This window comes from Leptonotus elevatus, chromosome 4 (genome assembly GCF_054856555.1).
Source record: "Leptonotus elevatus isolate MCC_2025b chromosome 4, RoL_Lele_1.0, whole genome shotgun sequence".
NCBI classification, from domain to species: domain Eukaryota; kingdom Metazoa; phylum Chordata; class Actinopteri; order Syngnathiformes; family Syngnathidae; genus Leptonotus; species Leptonotus elevatus.
Window position 1 is genome coordinate 816544 of NC_141242.1, and position 20393 is coordinate 836936.

Genomic DNA, 20393 nt, shown 5'->3' on the forward strand with positions numbered 1-20393 from the left:
CACCAAAGCAAAGAAATCCGCCAGAAGACCCCAAAAGGACGAGTACTCAAACCTTTGCGCAGGTTTTTGTGTGAAAAGTTTCTTTCAGAGGAAAAACATGAGTTCAAATCGAAGAATTTGTACGTTTCCACCTCCTTTTATGAGGAAAACCACACAAAAAAAGTCATGACTGAAAAGATGCAGAAAATGCGCATAATATTTTGGGAAATTGGTTCCCTAAAATGAAATGGTATTTGTGTGAAAAGTTTCTTTGCGGGGAGGGGGGGGGGGGGGGGCAGGCCTTAAGTTTCCATTGAGCCAAAAAGACAAAGTCCTCTTCTTCGTCCTCCTCCCTGACCCGCGACCCAGCGAGTCTTCCCCCCCCCTGGCACTCGTCACCTGGACTGGACTCCTCCGCACGACAAGAATTTCCCTCCCTGGACGGGCCCCTTTCACGCAGAGACTTTGCATCTTCCTGCTTTGCAGACAATCGCCGAAAAAAACAAACATTTGCACTCAATATGTTTCCTTCAAGCATGAAATCCTTCCCTTCACCTCCATTTAAACGTAACCTTTATTTGGTTTGAGTCAGCGTCATTTATTTTTAAAATCACGAAGATTGCTCGCAACTTCCTTTGCTTTGAAAAAAAACAATAACTGATCTACGATTCGAATAAAAAGGTGGAGCAACCGAGATTGAAAAGTTCATATTTTGTCGACAAGGAATGTGATCACTTCATAATTTGTCACGTCCAATCAAGACGACATTTTGCCACAAATGACATCACAGATGTTCAGAGTTGCGGAAACGACCAATCGCGGCTCGCCTTTTTTGTGGGTCTGGTCATGTGGCGTTCGCAAACGCACTCGTGATCGGTTGTTACTTGAGCGCTGAGCACATGTGATGTCATCTTCAGTGGACAAGTAGCAAGATGTCTTTTTAAAGCTTTGGATTGATTGGACATGAAAAATAATGAAGTGAATCACATTAGACAGGCCAGCGTCCACCTGAGGAGACACGAGATCCCATTTGGGAACAAAAGTCATCAAAGCAGCAAACCTCCTCACGAGTTGTGACATCGAGGATCCGAGAAGGTTCCGAGAAGGTTCCGAGAAGGTTCCGGTGCAATCCAGAAGATGAGAACTGCAGACATGACGAGCGGAAGGACGTTTGCAAAGCTTGAGGAGGAGGGACACGTTCACGTATGAAAAATGGCCGCCTGTCATGACACCAACCGCAACAAGATGTTGAAGGCAGCAGGGGTCAAAGGTCAGATGCTTCCACAGCCAGCAGATGTTCTTGGCGCTGATCGGTGGACACGCTGGCCCACTTTTCAACTCGGCCCTCAATGCTGACTTTTGGATCCTGCTCGAACCTTGCGCTGAAGAAACCGTTCCACGTCTTCGCTGGCTTCAGAGGAACCGAGCAGTCGAGCTTGATCGGACGAGTCCCGACGCGCGAGACGGATGTCCGCCATCTTGGTGTCCATCTTCTCCAGTCGCATTCCACTTCCTCTACAGATTTGAGCATCATCTCTCGGGAACGTCACTGGAGAAGATGGACAGCAAGGAAAGGAAGGAAGGACGAGGAACCTCCCACTTTTTTTCATGCCATGATGGACAACAACATGGAGGGCGTCCCTTCACATCAATGTCGTCCATCCTCTCTTGAGTTGCTCCTTCTCGTTGCTCGCCATCCGCTTTGGCGACGTCACAACATTTGTGATGTCCATCGCGTCCTGCGACCTGAAAACATTTTGGAAGGACCGCCTCAAAGTTTGTTCAGATTACTGGTGGAGGTCCTTGAAGACCTGGTTTTGACTGAAACTGACGATGGTCACAAAAGCAACCTCAGGAGAAGAAGAAGAAGCTGGTTTGAGAGAATAAGATCCCAACTTGAGGTCGTCTGACATCACAGGCAGGTTCTCGTGTAAACATCTTCTGGCTCGTGAAGCCTTCAGAGGCTGACGCGACATTTTGGCTCGAAGAAGCTCAACCTTGCGCACGTCAACAGCAGAGCAAAGACGCCCCCTACTGGCTAGACACGGCATGCCCCTAGAAATGAGGCTCAAAAGTCACACGTGTTCTCCTCCAGGGGGCGCTGCAACATCTACTTGCCAACTTCTTGTCAACTCTTTCACTGCCCAAAGGCGGTTTGCTTTCTTCTAGAAAAGGAGTGAGCACACTCGGTCCCGGAGGGCCGGAGTCCTGCAGGTTTGGGATGTTCGCCTTCTCCGACACAGCTGACGCATGATCAGCTGATCGGCAAGCTCTGCGCAAGCCTGATAAGCATCCTGTTGATTGCAATCAGCTGCAGTTCGAACCTCTCAAACCCGCAGGACCGACGTTGGCCCGCTACGGTTCTCGAAGCAAAGCAGCGGCTCGGTTCTCCTGCCCTTTGGACTGGGATCCTCCCAGGCAGACTCATTGAACCACACGTTTGCGTATTTGAACTTTGACCTTTCCAAATATCCTCATGTCAGGCCATCACAGAGAATATTTTCAAAGCCAACAGCCGACCCGTGGATTTTTGCTTGTTCTGGAAAAGTCCGCTTTCAGAGAGAAGCAGGAAATTTGGTCTACCTGGACCAGAACATCGGGTCGTGACCGCGGCAGACCCGAGAGTCCTCACGTTTTTCAGAACCCTGCGGGGACATTTTTATCACATTCACTCACCGGAGCACCAAGTTTGGGTCGTGTTCCGGTTCGTTCCGAGTGTAAAAGTTGTAAGGGAGCCAAAAGTGCTGATGGAGGCCGAAGGTCCAAATATAACCCGGAGGCGTCCCCTCACACCCTCCCCAACCTCTTCCGCCTCCTCCAGGGGCCCGCCGAGAAGGTTAAAGTTAGATTGTGCTGGAAACCTTAGAACCTTGGACCCCTGCTAGACCGGACCATCTAAGGAGTGACACCCAAGTACATTTGAGCTCGTTTCGCAAAGTGCTTCACATTCTCGCACGTGGAATACATTTATGATGTCAAATACACGACGGTGCCATTTTTCAATCGGTGCTCGAAAAACACGACGACAATTGAAAAGAAATCGAACAATGTCGTCACGCAAAAACGTTTGCCTCCTCCGAAGCGTTTTCAGCTGCTTTCAAAATGGCGTGAAATCATTGTAAGCGTGTCTTCTTGGTCGGGCGCGAGCCGCACCCGCAGCGGATCCATCTTCTTTCTCCTGGCGGTTGTTTCATGGGCTGCACTTCACACTGCTGCCTGCGGGGGCACCGCAGGCTCATTGGGAGTATTTTTAACGCATGACACCCGAGCTCATTGACGCCTCAACGTGCGAATGACGATGGAAGCAGATCTCCGACAAAGGGTTTTACTTTAGATTCCAAAAACGTCCTCTGGTGCACTCGTTGGCGAGTTTAGAAACGTTTTTTAAATCAAACCCTGACAGCAATCCGGAGGTTGACGCCCTCCAACGTCAGTCACAGTCGGCAGCGCCAAACGGGCCCACGTGTCCAGAATACGAGGAAGCACGGCCGCTATTGAACACAATGTCGGCCATTTTGGTTGGAAGCAGCCATTTTGGACAAATTCTCTCAGTGACAAAAATAATAATATGCAGGAAAAAGTCTCCAGGACCCAACTTGAAGAGGAAGTCGGCCATTTTGTGAGGGCCGGGGAATGACAAAATAAACCCCAGACACTCACCAGCGGTTTTATCAAACTGGACCAAATTAGGTGAGCGCGTCCGTCAGAACGAGAAGCACCAAAAAGTCTCAAGGACCCAACTTGAAGAGGAAGTCGGCCATTTTGCTTCCAAACGGCCATTTTCAGGCAACGCACATGTTCAATCAATCAACAACAAAATGTCATCTGGGAAAGATCACAAATATTTTGGGTAAGAATAACGTCATTGTAGTTTTGTCAATTGATATTTTCTGTTGTTCTGCATCATCTTATATTTCATTTCGTTGAACGATGTTCGTGTTGATTGAAAGTGACAATGTCATCATCATCATCATCATCATCATCATCATCATTATTATTATTACTGTTGTTGTTGTTGTTATGCGATGAAAAGACATGAATAGAAATGAACCCAACATTGAAAACTTTATTGTGCATTTTGCGTTTTCATTTGGAAACAAACAAAAGCGATCATTTGAAGCGGAAGTCTCATCAGATGCGTTGACGTGTCACGAGGACGCGCGGGAAGTTGGTGACAATGTGAAGAATCCGCTCAGGACGACTCAAACATCTTCTTCCTGTCGGCTTTGTCTTCAATGTTCTTGCGCCAGTCGCCCGCCGCCTCCGTGGGCTGAACACACAAACACACACGCGCGCAGATTTACACGACACACACGTACGCGTGCGTGTCTGCGGACAGATGGACGGACGGACGGGTCAAATTTGATTCATGGATAGTTTGACGGCGACTTGTAGAGGTCTTCGATACTACCGATACTCATCTCTTCAGTACTCACCAATGCGGATACTGCACCGATACCATTAGCACTTACTTTACATCCATACAAGAAACAATGACATAAACTTTGACGTAAGACCGACACATCCCAATGTAACAAATGTCCTCCAAGTTGCATGACATGAATGGCAATTTTCTATCGTTTTCATTTTCCCTCCATTTGTTCATAAAATACATTTTGTACAGAACACACAATAAAATGAATTTCTAAAAAGAAATAAATACAATGACAGAAATAATTCAGTGGCCAGAAAAAAGTCCCAATCCAAATATGTGGCAAGAATTAAATTGAATACAAGAGTGCTTGAAACTCAATGGAGGAACGTCTACCATTGAAATGGAGTTTGCAACTGTGGCGTCTCAGTCTGACCACTGGGTGGCAGCGGCACCCGTGTGACCACGTACGTCAAGAAGAAGAACTGATCTGACGTCATTTCGATAGCGCTCGATGCTAAGCTAAAAATGGAATTTTCACATTTGGACATGATCACTTTCGTGTTGACGCGATAATGATCAAGTCAAAACGGGATCGAGTACTAACGTGATATGGTTCTTCTTTTTTCCTGCTGTGGCAGGAATATGCTTCCATAAAGAAATGTGAATCAAAAATGTATTCAAAACTGCTTGTTGACAGCTGCAATCCCAGATGTTTGGTACAGAAACCCACGGCGAGCCCCGCCCACCATTAAACTATTTGCAGCGATGGAAACTGGAAGCGAGATGCTAATGCTAGCTCGCTATACTGCCACGCAAGCTTTTACCTTGTAAAAAAAAGAAAAAAAGAAAAGAAGCACGTTCGGAGCGGCCTCTTGGCAACCAAAATGGGACCGAACAAAATCATTTCCCCAACAGATTTTCATGAGGCAATTTTTTCTCGTCAACGCCAAAGAAAATGTCGTGGATCACTTTTGTTTTTGGTGACATCCACTAACGTGAAATAAGGCAAGATTTTGCTGGTTTCACATCGTCGGCACCTCTTCGAACCTCTCGCTTCCCAGAATGCATTGCATGGCGCAATATATTTGAATGAATGAGGTGATCAGGACGTTAATCAATTTGATCAGGACGTTAATCAATGTGTCACATTTGTACTGAAATGGCATCCATGTTTTTAGTTCCTGATTGAAAAATGGCCACAAGAGTGGCGGCCGATACCAGTATCAATCCCCGTTGCCAGTACGATACCTTGAAATATGGCCTGGTATCGGCCCAATACCAGGAAACGATCGCTTTAATTGACGAGTGGTCGCTTGTTTGGATGGACGCTTTGATGTTTACTTTTTGAAAATGTCATTTTTGTGTGTGCGTGCGTGCGTGCGTGCGTGCGGCGTGTTGTTCTGACCTCCTCCTTGACCTCCTTCTTGACCTGCTTGAGGTTGGACCTGAGGTCGATGGTGGTCTTGTGCTTGCCCCCCAGCAGCGCCTGCAACATGGCGTCGGCCGACATGCGCACCTTCTTCAGCGCCGGCTTCTTGACGCCCACCAGCTCCACCACCTTCAGCTTCAGGTCCTGGATCTGGTCCCGATCACATTTGCATTTCGTCACAATGGCCGACATGCGTTTTCGTCAAGCCGATTGCCACCAACGCGCACGTTGCCAGACAACATTTGCGTTTGGAGTGAAGTGGGGGGGGGCAATTTAGTAATAAAAGTACGGTGATGTCCTGGCATGTGGGCAAGGCGAGCCACAGTCACAGTCATTTAAGGAAATTCAGTTTGGGGAGTCGCTGAATCGGGTTTCAATTCATATCCATGCTGAAAATGGATGGAATCAATTCAATTGAGTTTTGAGCGCGGCCACGGAATGGATTCAATTTGTCACAGAAAAAAATCTAATCATTTTTAAGACGTCACCTCAATGCTGATGTTTTGCACTTTGGCTTCGACGTCGTAGTGAGCGTCATCGATCTTGTCGATGGCCGACTGAAGCTTCTTGCAGATTTCCTGTTGGCAAACGATTCAAAAATGGGCTAACATGAGCGCGAGCAAAAATCAACGCAAACATAAACGTCACAGATTCAACACGCTTTTACTTCAAATCTGCTAACACCAGCAGGCTTTGCGGGTTCTCCGTTTGTTACTTATGACAACGCTACCACCGTTTCTCAGGTTCTCCGTCTGAATTGAGCATTTCTTAGAAGCTAAAGCTAATAGAAATGCAAAAAATAAAGTAGTTAAGAAGTTAGTACTGTAGCAACGCTTACACGGTTTAGCACATTGAAAGGCTAACACTTATGCCAAGTAAAAGCATATTTTGCATTTGGCTTGTTGTGAGGCTAAGATATTGCTCACATTGTTTAGCATCTTAGCAGGTTTTCGCTTATGGCAATGCTACCACGTTTTTCAAATTCTTCATCTACATTTAGATTTTGTTTTGTGCAGATTTAAGGCTCATCATGAATATGAAAACAAAGCAAAACACATTTGGCCTGTTAGCCTGCTAGCACTAACGACAATGCTAACAATGTTTAGCATTTCAACAGGCTAACACCTATGTCAATGCTACCATTGGTTATCAGGTTCTCCGTCAGGCATTTAGCATTGTTTGCAGACAAAAGCTAAGAAAAATGCTTTCTTGAAATGTTTGGATTGCGATTCATTTTCATTTCTTCGTTTGGCCTGTTAGTAGGCAAGCTAGCGTTTTAGCGGCCTGACGCTAACGATGACGCAATCTAGCCAAGAGCGTTTTTCACGTCCAGGTCTATGTTGTCGTCGTTCCTTTGAACAGCAATGGGATTGGCCGGCAGCAAAGAGGCGGGGCTTAACTCACCACCAGGCTGGCCATGTCTCCGCTGAGGTTCGGTTTGGGGCAGTTCTCGGCCATGTAGGCCTCCTTGGCCACCACCAGGTCTTTCTTCTCCTGCTCGATCCAATTGGCGGCAATCTGAAGCATCAAACTCTGCGGGCCGATTCAGTTCAAAGCTGTTGTTAGCATCGTTAGCAACATTAGCATTATTAGCATTGTAACCTTACCTTCAGATGATGCCGGCGACTGTTTGTTAGCTTCTTTGTCCTGTGACACAAAGTCTTCATGAGCTCAAATTTATTGCATGCTAACAGTTAGCATAGTCTCACTGTTCATAAAAAAAGGATGACGCTTTTTCTTCTCTTTTATTATTTTTATTGGGAAAAAAGTTCGAGAGGAATTTAGAAATGATTGGGGATACATACTATTAGTGATATTGTCACTAAAAATTTCAAAGAAAAAAAAACACATTAAAAAAAGAAAAGCTTTCATTTATGAGCTTTCTATTTTATTATTATTATTATTACTACATTACAATATGATTTTTTTATTTATTCTAAAAATGATTTTAAACAGTTTAAACATTTGTAAAATAAGTTGTTAAAATGTTAAAGAAGTTATTATTATTATTATTTAAAAAGGCCCAAAATACAAGATCCACCCGGTAACATTTCGTGTTTAGCAACGTTCCAAGAACAAGTCATGCTAGCAACATAGCAGTAGCGGCAAGTGATCAAAAATGTTCTTTAAAAAGTCAAGTCAAACTTATTTTTAAAGCTATTTAATCATTATTTTAAGGAACTTACAACAGCTTTCATAGTTGTTTCAAAAAATATATATATGTAAAAAAAGTGATACAAAATATATATTTTTAAAAAAAACATCAAAAAGTTCTGGAAAATGTATTTAAAAAAAGTGTCTTTAAAGCTCTATATTTTGTTTAAAGTTAATAAAAACCCTATACAAGCACACACACAAAAACATATGACACATGACGACTCCTTGGCAGGGAGTTAGTTTTACTTTTAGATGAACATTGTTATTATTATATCCGCATCAAAACAATAAAAAAATGATTTCCCAAATGATCTTGATTTGAAGGACGTGCGACTCACTCAGACATGTTGACTTGTTGTTCCGCGTCTGTGGAAAAAAGAACAAACTTCGGACGTCAAACTGGCTGCTGAGAGAAAGTCAAGCCCCGCCCACTTTCACACCACCTGCACCTGCGACCACAAAACAGCTAATTTGGGTTGAAAACCGCCCACTCCCACCCCCGCCCCCACCCCTCCCTCTCCATCCCCCCCACGCGAAAGGCCACGGAAACAGCCGCACCGCGTGGCGGTCAACACGCGCGCCACGGCCGTTAACACCAACACACACACACACACACGTTGGGTTTACATTTCTAGTGGGGACACGTCATTGGCATAATGCATTTCCTAGCCCCGAACCCGAACCTTAACCGTCACAATTGATTGGCTAACCTGAACCCTTCTCCGAACCCCAACCAAAACCCAATTGAAATCTAAACTGTAAAATCAAGTCGCGGGGACTCATGAGGACCACCAAAATGTCCCCACAAGGACACGTGGTCCCCATAATGACAGTAAAAACCCAGAAAAGTGTCCCCATGATGTGATATAAACGCACACGACCGAAAAGGTGTCCTGATTGAAAGGTCAAGCAGTCGTCGCATTGAAAGAAGAACAACCAGAAACAAAAACGACGAATGAGAATTGCTGCCGATAACATCAAAAGTTGACTTTTTCGGGTACGAAAATGGGGGCCATCCTGACCTGTTGCCGCGTGCCACCTGCTTCCCGGCCTGTTGGCGAATGAAGACGACGATGGCGAGGATGATGAAGAGGAGGAAGAGGAAGCTGGCGAAGGGGATGAAAAAAGAAGCGTTTATTGAGGGCGGGCAGCGGCGTCAGCAATACGGCCAAGGCGAGGAATGGTGGCACCGGCGTTGGGTGGGCGGGGCCACCAGCACAAATCGGCCACCTGTGCCATCCGACCGACCGACCGATTTTTCAGACCTCCTAAAAAAAATCCGCTTGAGGTGAAACCATCAGTGAACATTGTTTACGTTTGACAACATACGCGCTTTTGATAGAGCAGTGCCTTGAGGTCAAAGGTTATTAGAGTTTGGGAATTTTGTTTTTTTAATTGACTTTGTTTTAGTTATCTAAGAAATGCTTGATTTTAGTTTACTTAATAAACACCATGAATGATGCATTTCTTGCCTATTTCTTGTGAATCAAAACATTCGTATCTCAAATCATCTTTCCCACTGAAATGAATGCAAACGCCATGAATCCGTTCCAACCACCAAAAACAAACAACAACAGACACTCGTCTAAAACGTTTTGAACTATTTATAATGTTGTAGAAGATAAAAACATGCACAAATGACATGACTAGAAAGTTTGGCTGTAAACATTGAACGGACCTGCAATTGTGAATGTTGGAAAAAGGGACTCGTGGTCGCCACTTTCATTTTTACTGGGACTTATTTTGGCAGTTTGGGAAATTATGTTGCCATGGTAACAGAACATTCTTAGTTTAATGACAATAGTGCCAATTAGCAGATACACAAAACAGCTTTTTTTTGGGGGGGGGGGGGCAGCAGAATAAGAAAGAAGACTGATAAGATTGAAATGCGTAATCAAATAGAATGCACAGCATTTTTGGCTTCAATTCAATTCAATTCAAGAGACATTCTGCTGCTCCTTCTGGTGGCCACAAGGGGGCAGTATCATATAAACAGATTGACATACTCAACATTGAGACGTTGGCAAATCTATTGACACGATGCTGCGCCATTGCAGCTTTAATGTCAAGTTTTTTCTTCCAAACAACTTTTTAGTACGTTTCAAAATCATCATTTGCATTTTACAAATAACTTTCATTTCCAAATGTTTTTTGTGTTGTTTTTAAAGATAACATTTTGCATCACCATCACGTCTAATAACGTCAAAAAGTAAACGAGAAAATGGACTCACGTCTTGAGAAGGGCCGGCTGAAAGTAATCTGACTACTTTGGAGGCAAAGCAAGGAACGCCAAAGAGCGTCTCTAGCGCCATCTGTTGGTTGATTCAGTTCATTGCAGTCGAACAGAAGCCTGAATGAAAAATTAAAGCACAATAACAAATCAAACCATCGATCCATTTTCCAAACCGCGTATTCCTCACAAGGGTCGCGGGGTTGCTGGAGCCTATCCCAGCTGTTTTGGGGCAGTAGGCGGGGTACACCCTCAACGGGTTGCCAGCCAATCGCAGGGCACAGACAGACAAACAACCAATCACACTCACAATCGCATCTCGGGAACTGCACTGAATCACTCCCGATTTTTATACAGTAAACAAAATAATTGACTCTTAGATGGAAACAATCAAGCGAATCCTCCCAAATCACTATGTTGGGACTTTTTTTTGTCAACGATGTAATCAACTATTAAAAAAATAAAAATGGACTAATTGTGGATTTGGAAATGAGTGAATGATTCTCAACACAAGCAGTGTGTCATGTGACTGACCTCCTCCTTGACCTTGAGGTCCACGATGACCTTGTACCTGGAGCCCAGCAGTGCTTGCAGCAACAACAACAAAAATAAAAAAATGTTTATTTTTCTGACCACAGAAAATGCAACAAGGAAAAGTTATTTTGGGACAAGACCAAGTTGAAAAGGAACAATCGTTCAAGTGGCCTGACATGGAGAGATTAGCATGTTAGCTTAGCATCTACTATGATTGGCGTGGATGGAGCCGGGGCTCATTTAAAGACCAGCGTTAGCAACAACAAAAAATGCCAAGTCACGCATGAAAAAAACGTGAGAAAGAAAATGATTTCAGATCAGAAAAATAGCAAATGATCATAAAATGTATTGTTTGAAGAATGAAAATGATTAGGACGGACCTTTTTATCGTAAACCTTGTTTTCCGTCTGCTTCACAGCACCTGCAACTACAAACACATTACGTTAAAAAAAAAATCGTTAAAACAAAAAGTGATAATAAAACATTGAATTCAAATAACTTACCTTGAAATTCTCCATGAGATCTGATGAACGCCAAACTGGCTAATTCATACCATTTGTTGCGGTGTTTGTGTTCGGTGCAATTAAAAAAAATAATTACGTTAAGTAAAGTTGAAATGTCATTGATTTCTCAAGCAAGCTTCAGTTTCATGAGAAATCAACGGATCATTTGCTTGCTAACGCTTGACGTCATGACTAGCAGCAGGAAGTGCTCTAGCGACATCGTGTGGTCAAATACGATAACGGCAGCCAATTACACACACGACGTCACACGCCGTCGACGCTTTTAACGCTTCAAGATGACATCACGTGTTCTAACGCACAAAAGGATCATTGGACACAAGATTAGAGACATCTTGTCATGACAAAATCCAATACACGTATTGTTTATAATACTGTACTACTTGTTATTATTATTAGTAGCATCCATTTATATTTTTATTAGTTTTATATTGTCCATCCATGAAAAAAAGGATACTTTTTTTTTTTTTAATAAAAGGCAAAAGTTACATATTGATGGTGTACCTAATGATTTGGCCTCTTGAGTGTATGTTTTAAGTGTGAAGATTTTGTATGTATTTTTTTAGAAGTTGTGATCAAAGTAACCAAAATTCAATGTTCAGTCTTGCAAATGGAAAACATCATATTTGCTGTTTGAGTTCGTAAACTGAAGTTGAATTTAATGTTTGACGGTCACAATCAAACACATCCCGATATTGACCATTTAACAAATGCTAACTTCTAAAAGTTGTGTAATGTGTGTCGACAAAGCATTTGTACAAAGTCACATGGCAGAGTTTTACCTTGGCAAACATTTAATGACACAACAAACATTTCTTGGATGACAATAAATGCAAAAATGCTTTTTAGGACGACTCAAACATCTTCTTCCTGTCTGCTTTGTCCTCAATGTTCTTACGCCAGTCGCCCACCGCCTCTGCCGGCTGCACGCACACGCACACGCACACGCACACGCACAAGCACAGCGTCACCTAAAGTGTACTACGCACGACATTACATGTTCTACTTTTTTTTTTTATCTTCAATGTTGTGCATCAAATGTCGTACATTAGAGATTGTACTTCAAGTTTCGTTTTTGAAGATCTTTTTGTTCTACATTCTATATTTTACATAATAATAATGATAATAATAATAATAATAATAATAATAATAATAATGATAATAATAATAATAATGGTAATAATAATAATAATGTGTCCGATTTATATGGCACTTTTTATATTCCATGCTCTAAATTCCCGTGCATGTATTGTGCTATTTGTGTGTTCTACATTCAATGTCCCACGTTTGACACCGAACAAAAATATAAACGCAAGACAATCTTTATCTTATGTTGTAATGTGCAAATATGCAAAAAAAAAAAAAGTAAATAAATATATACAGTTTTATTTAATTTATTAAGTGCTGTCAAAGTTAAAGCGTTAACTCATTGATTAATCACAAAGAATTATCGCAATAATCATGTAATAATGCAGATTAATCGCACTATGAATTTTGACCAGAGACGATCTTTTATCTTGACAGCTTATGCTTACGTTAAAGGCAGCACAAGTTGTGTTTGAACAATAAACACAACTACATGCAATAAAGTAAAGCATTTCATAAATATTTGTGTATTCAGAATATTTGTTCATGTCAAATTACTGGGGTCCTTTTTGGATCATCTTGAATGAATGAACTGATTAGAAAAAGAGGAGGACGAGCGCGTGCAGTGGATCCAAAAAAGTTGAAGACGTCCTCAGGACATTAAATGTCAAAACAATTAACACATAGAAGGTGCTCTTCAAATTTGGCGGGTAAAAAATGATGATAAAAAGACTTTTTAATTAAGCGATTAATCATGATTAATCTAATTTCTAATATATATATATATATATATATATATATAAATAAACCAATAATTAAAATAATCTGCAAAATGAGTTTGTGGCGTGTGCGGCGACATGCATCATGTGACTTTGCATCATGTGACTTTGCATCTGACCTCCTCCTTGACTTCCTTGTTGACGGGTTTGAGGCTGGCCCTGAGCTCCATGTTGACGGTGTGCTTGGAGCCCAGCAGCGCCTTCAACATGGCGTCGGCCGACATGCGCACCTTCTTCAGCGCCGGCTTCTTCACGCCCGCCAGGTCGATCATTTTGATCTTCAGGTCCTCGATCTGCGCCAGACGACCAGCGTGTCAACTCGGCTTCGTTAGCCGCGCGCTAACCGCAAAAAGGACCAAACTCGTTGCGTCGTACAAAACGCGCTTCAAGCCAATCATGCTAATGCTAATGCTAACCCCTCCGTTTTCTATAGCGCGCGTCTTGTTTTCATTGTCCACCTGCAAGCGCCACGCCGGAAGGCCCGAGCACATTTCGGAAGACCGAAAGTCAGAACCGCCGTCCGGGCGGGCGAGTTACCCGCTAGGACGCTGTGCGACCTGTCATGCTAGATGAAGTAGAAGGGGATAAAGGGTCGAAGAAGACGAAGAGGACGACAACATAGACGACAACCAAGAAGAAAACAAATAAGAACAAGAAGACAACGAAGAAGAAGAAGAAGGAGGAGGAAAAGAAGATGGAGACAGCGGCGAGGAATGCGCGGCGCTCACCTCTTTGTCAGCTTTTCCGACTTTGATGGACAAGTCGTACCTCTCCTCGTCCATTTTCTCGATGAGGGCGTTCAACTTCCTGCACGTGTCCTGCACGCATCATCACGAGAGCGCAACGTCATCGCACGACATCATCGTCAACAAAATGTGACGTCATCGTCACGGGACAACCTTTTATGACATCATCATTATTGTATGTAAGGCACGACAAAAATGTGGCATTTTTCTTCTCGCGCCCTCGTTTGCGCCCCCCATCGGCTGGGAGGGGATTCCGGGGGAGCATTTTGCCAACTCTCCTGTTGCACTATGGGAAAATGGCCACTCCAAGTTGGAGTGAAGAGTGCGTGTGTCGGTGTGAGTTGAGGCGCGCTGACCATGAGCGTGGCCTGGTCTCCGCTGAGGCTGGGCCTGGCGCAGGTCTCGTCCACGTAGTTCTGCTTGGCCACCACCAGGTCTTTCTTCTCCTGCTGGATCCACTGGGCGGCGATCGACAGGATCAAACTCTGCCAGCGAGCGAGCGAGCGAGGAAAGAAGGAAGGAAGTTCACAGGCGGCCTTCTCGTAGCGACGTGTCAGCTGCTAAGCTAGCATGCTACGCTAGGTTTGGCACTCTGCTAGCTTGCTGAGCAAGGGCTACCATTTGTCAATAAATTGGGCTTGTCGTAATTGTAATTACATGTAGCAAGTTATCAGAAAAGTAAAGTAACAGTTACTTTTAAAAAGGCTATTGAATAACCAGTAATCAGATTACTTTCCAAAGTAAACGGTGGCAGTACTGACACTGGCCTGCTGAATGTAACTGATAAAGTCACTTGTAATCTAAATGATTTGTTTTTAAAATCAAGTTGAGAAACGTAACAGTTATTTTTAAAAGGGGTATTAAATAACCAGTAATCAGATTACTTTTCAAAGTAAAAACTGGCAGTACCGACAGAGACCTGCTGAATGTAACTGAAAAAAAGTCACTTGTCATCTAAATGATTTGTTTTTAAATTCAAGTTGAGAAACGTAACAGTTATTTTTAAATGAGTAATCAGATTACTGTAACTGCGGCAAAATGTAAAAATAAAAATGTAACTGAAAGTTGGAATGTAACTTGTCACCGGCAAAGTAACCGGAGTGTGTTTTGTGTACCTTCAAGTGATGCCGGCGGCTGGAAGACATCTTTTTCCTGAAGAATTGGGTAAAAAGAAAGAAAGAAAGAAATGAGCGTTGACCAAACATTCGTGACTTTTGGAAATCTTGCAACTTACTCCGACATTTTTGCTGGTGTTGGCTGCGGGCTGCGAGCACAAACGAGAAGAAGAACACGTCGAGCAATTAGAATCAAACCCGCTGGACACGCCAATCTATTTGCGAACTTTGGACTTTAAAGCAGCTGGGGGTCAAATGTCGCCCGCGATAATCTCTTCGGCGGATGGTGGGAAATCAAATCTGACGTGGGGAATCCACACCGGCCGCACTCCTTTCACGGGAAAGAATTTGGTGAAGAAAAGCTGCCGCAGCAGCGCGAGCGCCAACGCCAAACGCGGCGCGCCGCCGCCTCCACTAAAAATACCGACAAGCAAGCATCATCATCTTCATCATCTTCATCATCGTCAGCAGCTTCTCTCATTCCAAAGCTGACAAACATCAAAAATGGAGAAAAAGAGCTGAGCTGTCGACGGGCATCTTCCAAACGTTGCCACGGCAACAACAACATCGGCTCAAGTCGACTCAAAGCAAATCAACAAAAATGCATGACGCAAAAACACTTACAAAGCATATTCCTCATATAAAACAAAAATGTACAAATGATCGAAAAAAAATATCTTAAAAATCACGGGAAAAATATTAGGATATATTCATCGTCATTCAAATAAAATGCAATATACCGATAATCTGAATGAATAAAAATGAATATGTTAAAATGCAAAAACAAATCATTAAAAAATGTTTTTAAAATCAGAAGGATTTTGTAAGGAATTTAAATGTAAATATTTGATTTTAAAAATATGTAGGAAAATATTTAAAACATAACATTAAAAAAATAAAAGTTGACTCAAAATAAATATGCTCAATTAAAAAAAATATTTGTCGGAATAAAAACTATAGAAAAGAAACAAAAATATCCAAAAATGCACTTAAAAAATCCAATATATTCAAATCTTTTGTTGAATGGGAACGCAGACTGAACCAAGTGATTCACTCTGAGCACGACAAACAACATCATCGTCATCGTCATCGTCATCGTCGTCATCGTCATCGGATTTCCGCCTGAATATGACGAAGGTGAAAAGTGTTTCTGTCGGTTTAGCGACAAAAGAAAAGCGTGCGGCAGCCGCTTCCAAATTAAGGCTGGAGGCCCGGCGGGGGTCAGGAGGTCGCGACACTCGGCCGAGGACGAGCCGGCTCACCTGTGCCGAGGAACGAGAAGAAGAAGCAAAGAAGGAGCAGCGGATGCGGCGCTACGAGTGCGCCCGCTCAGACAGGCCAATATATACGCGGATACATTTACATATCGCCGGCGCCAAAGCCGCACGGCTCCTCTTTATGGCAAAGGTCCGCCCTCAGAGGCCTCGCCGACACTCATCAAATATCAACCGCCGCCCAACACCATCCTCAGGACACTCCGCACTCCAAACAACGCCCCCCCCCGACGCCCCCATATTGTCCCCCGACGAGAAAAGGATGAGGAGGAAGTGGAGGAAGGCAGAAAATGGAGAAGCAGCCAGCAACTTTTTGACGTCAATGCTTTTTTTTTTTGGTCTGTTCTGTTTTTCTATTTGGGGATTCTTTTGAATATTTTTTTTTTAATGAACATTGTTACATGTTCCTTTTAGGATTGAAATGTTATTATTTTTCTTATTTTTTGTGCTTTTGAAAAATAGTTCGACTTTTTAAAAAATATATGCTTATGTTTCTCTTTTTAAATGTTCCTATTATTTATTTTCTTTTGGTCATATTTTTGAAGAATGTGAGGAAATGCATTTTCTTTCCTTTCCATTTACAGATGCCATTTGATGGTTTGTCTACATGCTCTTTTTGACATATCACTTTTTTATATTTGGCATTTGAATATGAAACAGAATTCACTAAAACATGAACGACGCCATGCCAACGACTTCTGGGCCATTTTTCATACATTAAGAGGGAGGCAAGGAAACCTTCAAATAATGCCACCAACTTCCTCCCAATGCTAGCATGTTAGCTCCAACATGGGTTTCTACCATCTAGGTGCTAACCCTCAATGCTAACGAGTACTAGCAACTTGTAAGGCTGTCAAACGCAAAAACAACAACAACAACAAAACAAAAAACATTTGAGTCTAAATAATGTTCACAACCTGCGCTGCATTACCTGCACCATTAGCATGCTAGCTCCAAAGACGCCTTCCACCATCTTGGCGCTAACCGCCTGCGAGGGCGTTTAAAGACGCGTGAACATTAACAGCCACCAGCTCGCGGGCGAGCCCGTAAGCACGTTCGCTTCAACGTGCGTTTTTGTGCCTTTTCGCCGCTAACGACGACGACGAGCAACTTGTGAAGGCGTTTCAAGCAAAAGGAGCGTTTTGAGAACGGCGATCGACGATTAAAGGTTTGAATGAGACAACACTGCCAACATCTATAAATATCCCGGTTCGTGGGTTGATCTGCGTAGCGTGGCGGGAAAAGAAGAAAAAGAAAAAACAAGGGGAAAAGCAAAAACCATGAAAGAAAAAAGGAAACGAAGAAGAAGAATGTTGTGACCGTAAAAAGCGGCAGGCAGCGGATTTGCGCTGGACTTTGCACCTGGATAACGTTCGCTAGTTAATTACGTGGAGCTCCGCTTGCAGGGAACGTTCCAGATATTTTTAGCGTGCGCATTGCCGACATAGCGAGGCGGCATCGTGACCTAGCGGTTAGCACGTTTGTCTCGCAGTTGGGAGCGTCGGAGTTCAAATCCGGCCTTCCTTAAACGTGCCCTGGCGTGGACAAGCGCGCCGTCCGAAACGGACTTGAAATGGACTGGCACCGAGTCCATAGTTTGTCTCTAGGAGCCCTAATAGCGACCAATCTGTTGTATTTGTCGACCTGTTCTGACATCATCTGCTCTGTAGACAAATTTTGTTCGCCGGCAGCTGCTAACTTGGTTGACAGGAAGAGCATTACGGACAGCGGATGAGGTCAAAGGTCATGGGTTGACAAGCAAAGGTTTTCCATTTGCGTGACTGGAACCTCTGGAATGTCCCGAAGTCTCCGTGTCACCTTACGCCAACCACTTACTGACCGACTTAAGGTTTGAGCCACCGTCTTCAGCTCAGAGGAGCATCTAGTGGCCGTCTAAGGAAGTGCACGAGTTCATGAAATAATTGTGACGTCGAGTGCGAGAAGACGTACACGTGGAAGCGGCGTCATGAGAGTGGGGCACCATCTTGTGGTCGTCCTAGGAAGTGCAGCTTGCTCATGCTCTTTGAATTGAGAGTGTGAAGATTGTCAGCGTTTCAAAGTGGTTAGCATGTCCAGAGAATGTTATTAGCGTGTCCTTGGAATGCTGTTCTCGTGTTCTTCTTTTTTTTCTTTTTAAAAAGATGCTTAGCGTGTTCACAGAACATTGTTAGCCTGTTTTTGAAAATTGTTAGCATCTTATTTTAACACGGTTGGCGCGTCCACAGAATGCTATGAGCATGTTTTTGTGCGCTTTAAAGGTTGTTATCATGTTCTTTGGAGATATGTTAGCATGTTCGGGGTTGGTTGACGATTGTTTACACGTTTCTTGACTATCCTTAACATTTCCACTGAAGATGTTCTTTGAAGACGCTGAGTGGGTTCATACAAGGTTGTTACTGTGCTTTATGAAGATCTTTAGCGTGTCCACCGTAGATCATCATCATCATCATCATCATCATCATGTTTTTGAAGACTCTTAGCTTGCTTGTTGAAAAGACTGTACTTAGAGCTTGTTCACAAAATGTCTTTCCGTGAGAACAATCGTGGGTGGAAATATTTGTTCCTATCTTTAGCGTGTTCTTCGAAGATCCTTTGCACTTTCGTAGTCAACTCAACACGCGCACATCTCAAAGTTCGCCCAGCAAGTCACGTTCAACGATGTCCCTTAGATGCCAACATGCAAGGTTGACAAGCGTCCCTTGAAACACGGAATCGTTGCGTATCAGGGACGCACGCACTTTGTCCCGTAATACCGTGAGAGTCAAAAAGAGTCCGTAAAATGTCAATGGAATTAAGGAACAACAGCGCCCCCTATGCGGCAACTTACGGCAGCGCGCTTTGTGGCCAATGAGCTGCCAGCGCGTTCGTTCACGACACCGACCTGCACGTAAAACTGGACGGCTGATTGGCCGAGACTTTTGAAGCCGCCATATTGCTCGCTCCTGCCGAGAAACGTTTGTCGGCATACGATCCGAATCCTGTACATTGACGGCATCCAAATTGGACCGCATTTGAGACCGCACTTCCTAGAATCAGCAGGACTTCGGATGTTTTCAATTTGTTAGACATAAACAGACATTTTGCAACGTGCCGTAAACACGCGTATAAATGATATGCTCGCTGATGTTTACGGGAGGAAACGTGCGTCACTTTTATTAAAGAATTATACCTGTAAATGCCTCTGCCAAATCTAATATTGGCATCGAAGGACGTGAGCGCTGAAAGAAAAAAAAAAGGGGTCTTCAAAGCAGCGCGCGGCGTCTACTTGTTAAACCTTGTGTGTTCACATCGTTCAAAAACATGCGTCCCATTCAACTCCGGCTCAATAGAAGAAAAAGAATCACGGCAGTGTTAGAGTAGACAATATTTGTATTCTACTCTTTACGTGTTCAATTAACTGAATGGTGAGATTCTGGTGAAGAAGTCCCTTTGCAAAGGTAAATAATTATCAGAAGCTTCTGATGACAAAAACTGACGACACTCAAACCGTGTTCTGGTCAGATTGTGTCCTCTCTACTCCGGCACATGATTATTTATTGAAAAGTGGGTGAATACGAAAAGTCTCCTCCCTTAGTCCACAGTACATTTGTTTACAACTCAATAAATACCAGAAAATCCCTCTCTACTCCCTCTCCGAGCTCCCATAGGTATAAATCAGATTAGAGAAAAACAATCATACATCAGCCTGTCTCTTCCGACCGAGACCGGTACCAGGCTACATACACTCCCTTCTTTTCTCAGGAGAGTGAGACAGATAAGAATACAATAGACAATCCCATTCATTGAGCTACACAGCTATAACTAAATCCAAAACGGCTAAAATATCAATTGAAACTGAAAAACAATGTTAATAACTCATCAGCAGCAATCGGGTCAGTCGTCCTTGTCGATGACGCGTCCCTTGTTTATTTTTCAGGCAACCCGAGCAACGCGTGTTTATTAATAGGACTTATTAGGCTCCAGCGGCGCGCGTTTAGCGTTTACGAACATCTAAGGCCACACGGCCACAGGATTATTTGTCGCGGTCGTGCGACACGTTGACGCCAGCCTCTTAAGACGACGGGAGACGTTTACGGTTTGGCGACGCGTTAGAATGCGACGGTGCGGAAATCAAATCTCGTCCTTGAAAGAAGTCGCGGTCGGCGGTCAATGCGGAGCGTTCGATGAG

General features: G+C 43.5%; 2 protein-coding genes across 3 annotated transcripts; both read right to left on the reverse strand.

Moving 5' to 3' along the window:
- Positions 1 to 4027: 4027 nt before the first annotated feature.
- On the reverse strand, positions 4028 to 11444 carry LOC147174892 (troponin I, fast skeletal muscle-like). Of its 2 annotated transcripts, none has more exons than XM_086073675.1 (11): positions 11208 to 11444; positions 11085 to 11125; positions 10705 to 10757; positions 10172 to 10290; positions 8963 to 9046; positions 8279 to 8306; positions 7391 to 7430; positions 7188 to 7316; positions 6272 to 6361; positions 5760 to 5933; positions 4028 to 4249 (listed from the first exon to the last, which is right to left on the reverse strand). In XM_086073675.1, the coding sequence occupies exons 6-11, from the start codon at positions 8284 to 8286 to the stop codon at positions 4172 to 4174; spliced, it is 519 nt and encodes a 172-aa protein (XP_085929801.1). In that variant the 5' UTR covers positions 8287 to 8306; positions 8963 to 9046; positions 10172 to 10290; positions 10705 to 10757; positions 11085 to 11125; positions 11208 to 11444; the 3' UTR covers positions 4028 to 4171. The 2 variants fall into 2 exon arrangements, with proteins under 2 accessions (XP_085929801.1, XP_085929800.1); XM_086073674.1 differs by having other exon boundaries at positions 11085 to 11131.
- A 413-nt stretch (positions 11445 to 11857) lies between these two features.
- Positions 11858 to 16305, reverse strand: LOC147174893 (troponin I, fast skeletal muscle-like). Its single transcript, XM_086073676.1, has 7 exons — positions 16214 to 16305; positions 15071 to 15100; positions 14952 to 14988; positions 14193 to 14321; positions 13819 to 13908; positions 13210 to 13383; positions 11858 to 12148 (listed from the first exon to the last, which is right to left on the reverse strand). The coding sequence occupies exons 2-7, from the start codon at positions 15076 to 15078 to the stop codon at positions 12071 to 12073; spliced, it is 516 nt and encodes a 171-aa protein (XP_085929802.1). The 5' UTR covers positions 15079 to 15100; positions 16214 to 16305; the 3' UTR covers positions 11858 to 12070.
- Positions 16306 to 20393: the final 4088 nt, after the last annotated feature.

Coding starts and splice junctions, on each gene's coding strand:
- LOC147174893 (XM_086073676.1), bottom strand. Junction 14,322..14,951: donor GCCGCCGGCATCACTTGAAG/GTACACAAAACA, acceptor GCTCGCTGGCAG/AGTTTGATCCTGTCGATCGC. Junction 12,149..13,209: donor ACAAGGAAGTCAAGGAGGAG/GTCAGATGCAAA, acceptor GTGTGCGTGCAG/CCGGCAGAGGCGGTGGGCGA.
- LOC147174892 (XM_086073675.1), bottom strand. Junction 6,362..7,187: donor GAGACATGGCCAGCCTGGTG/GTGAGTTAAGCC, acceptor GTTTGCCAACAG/GAAATCTGCAAGAAGCTTCA. Junction 4,250..5,759: donor AGAAGGAGGTCAAGGAGGAG/GTCAGAACAACA, acceptor TTGTGTGTTCAG/CCCACGGAGGCGGCGGGCGA.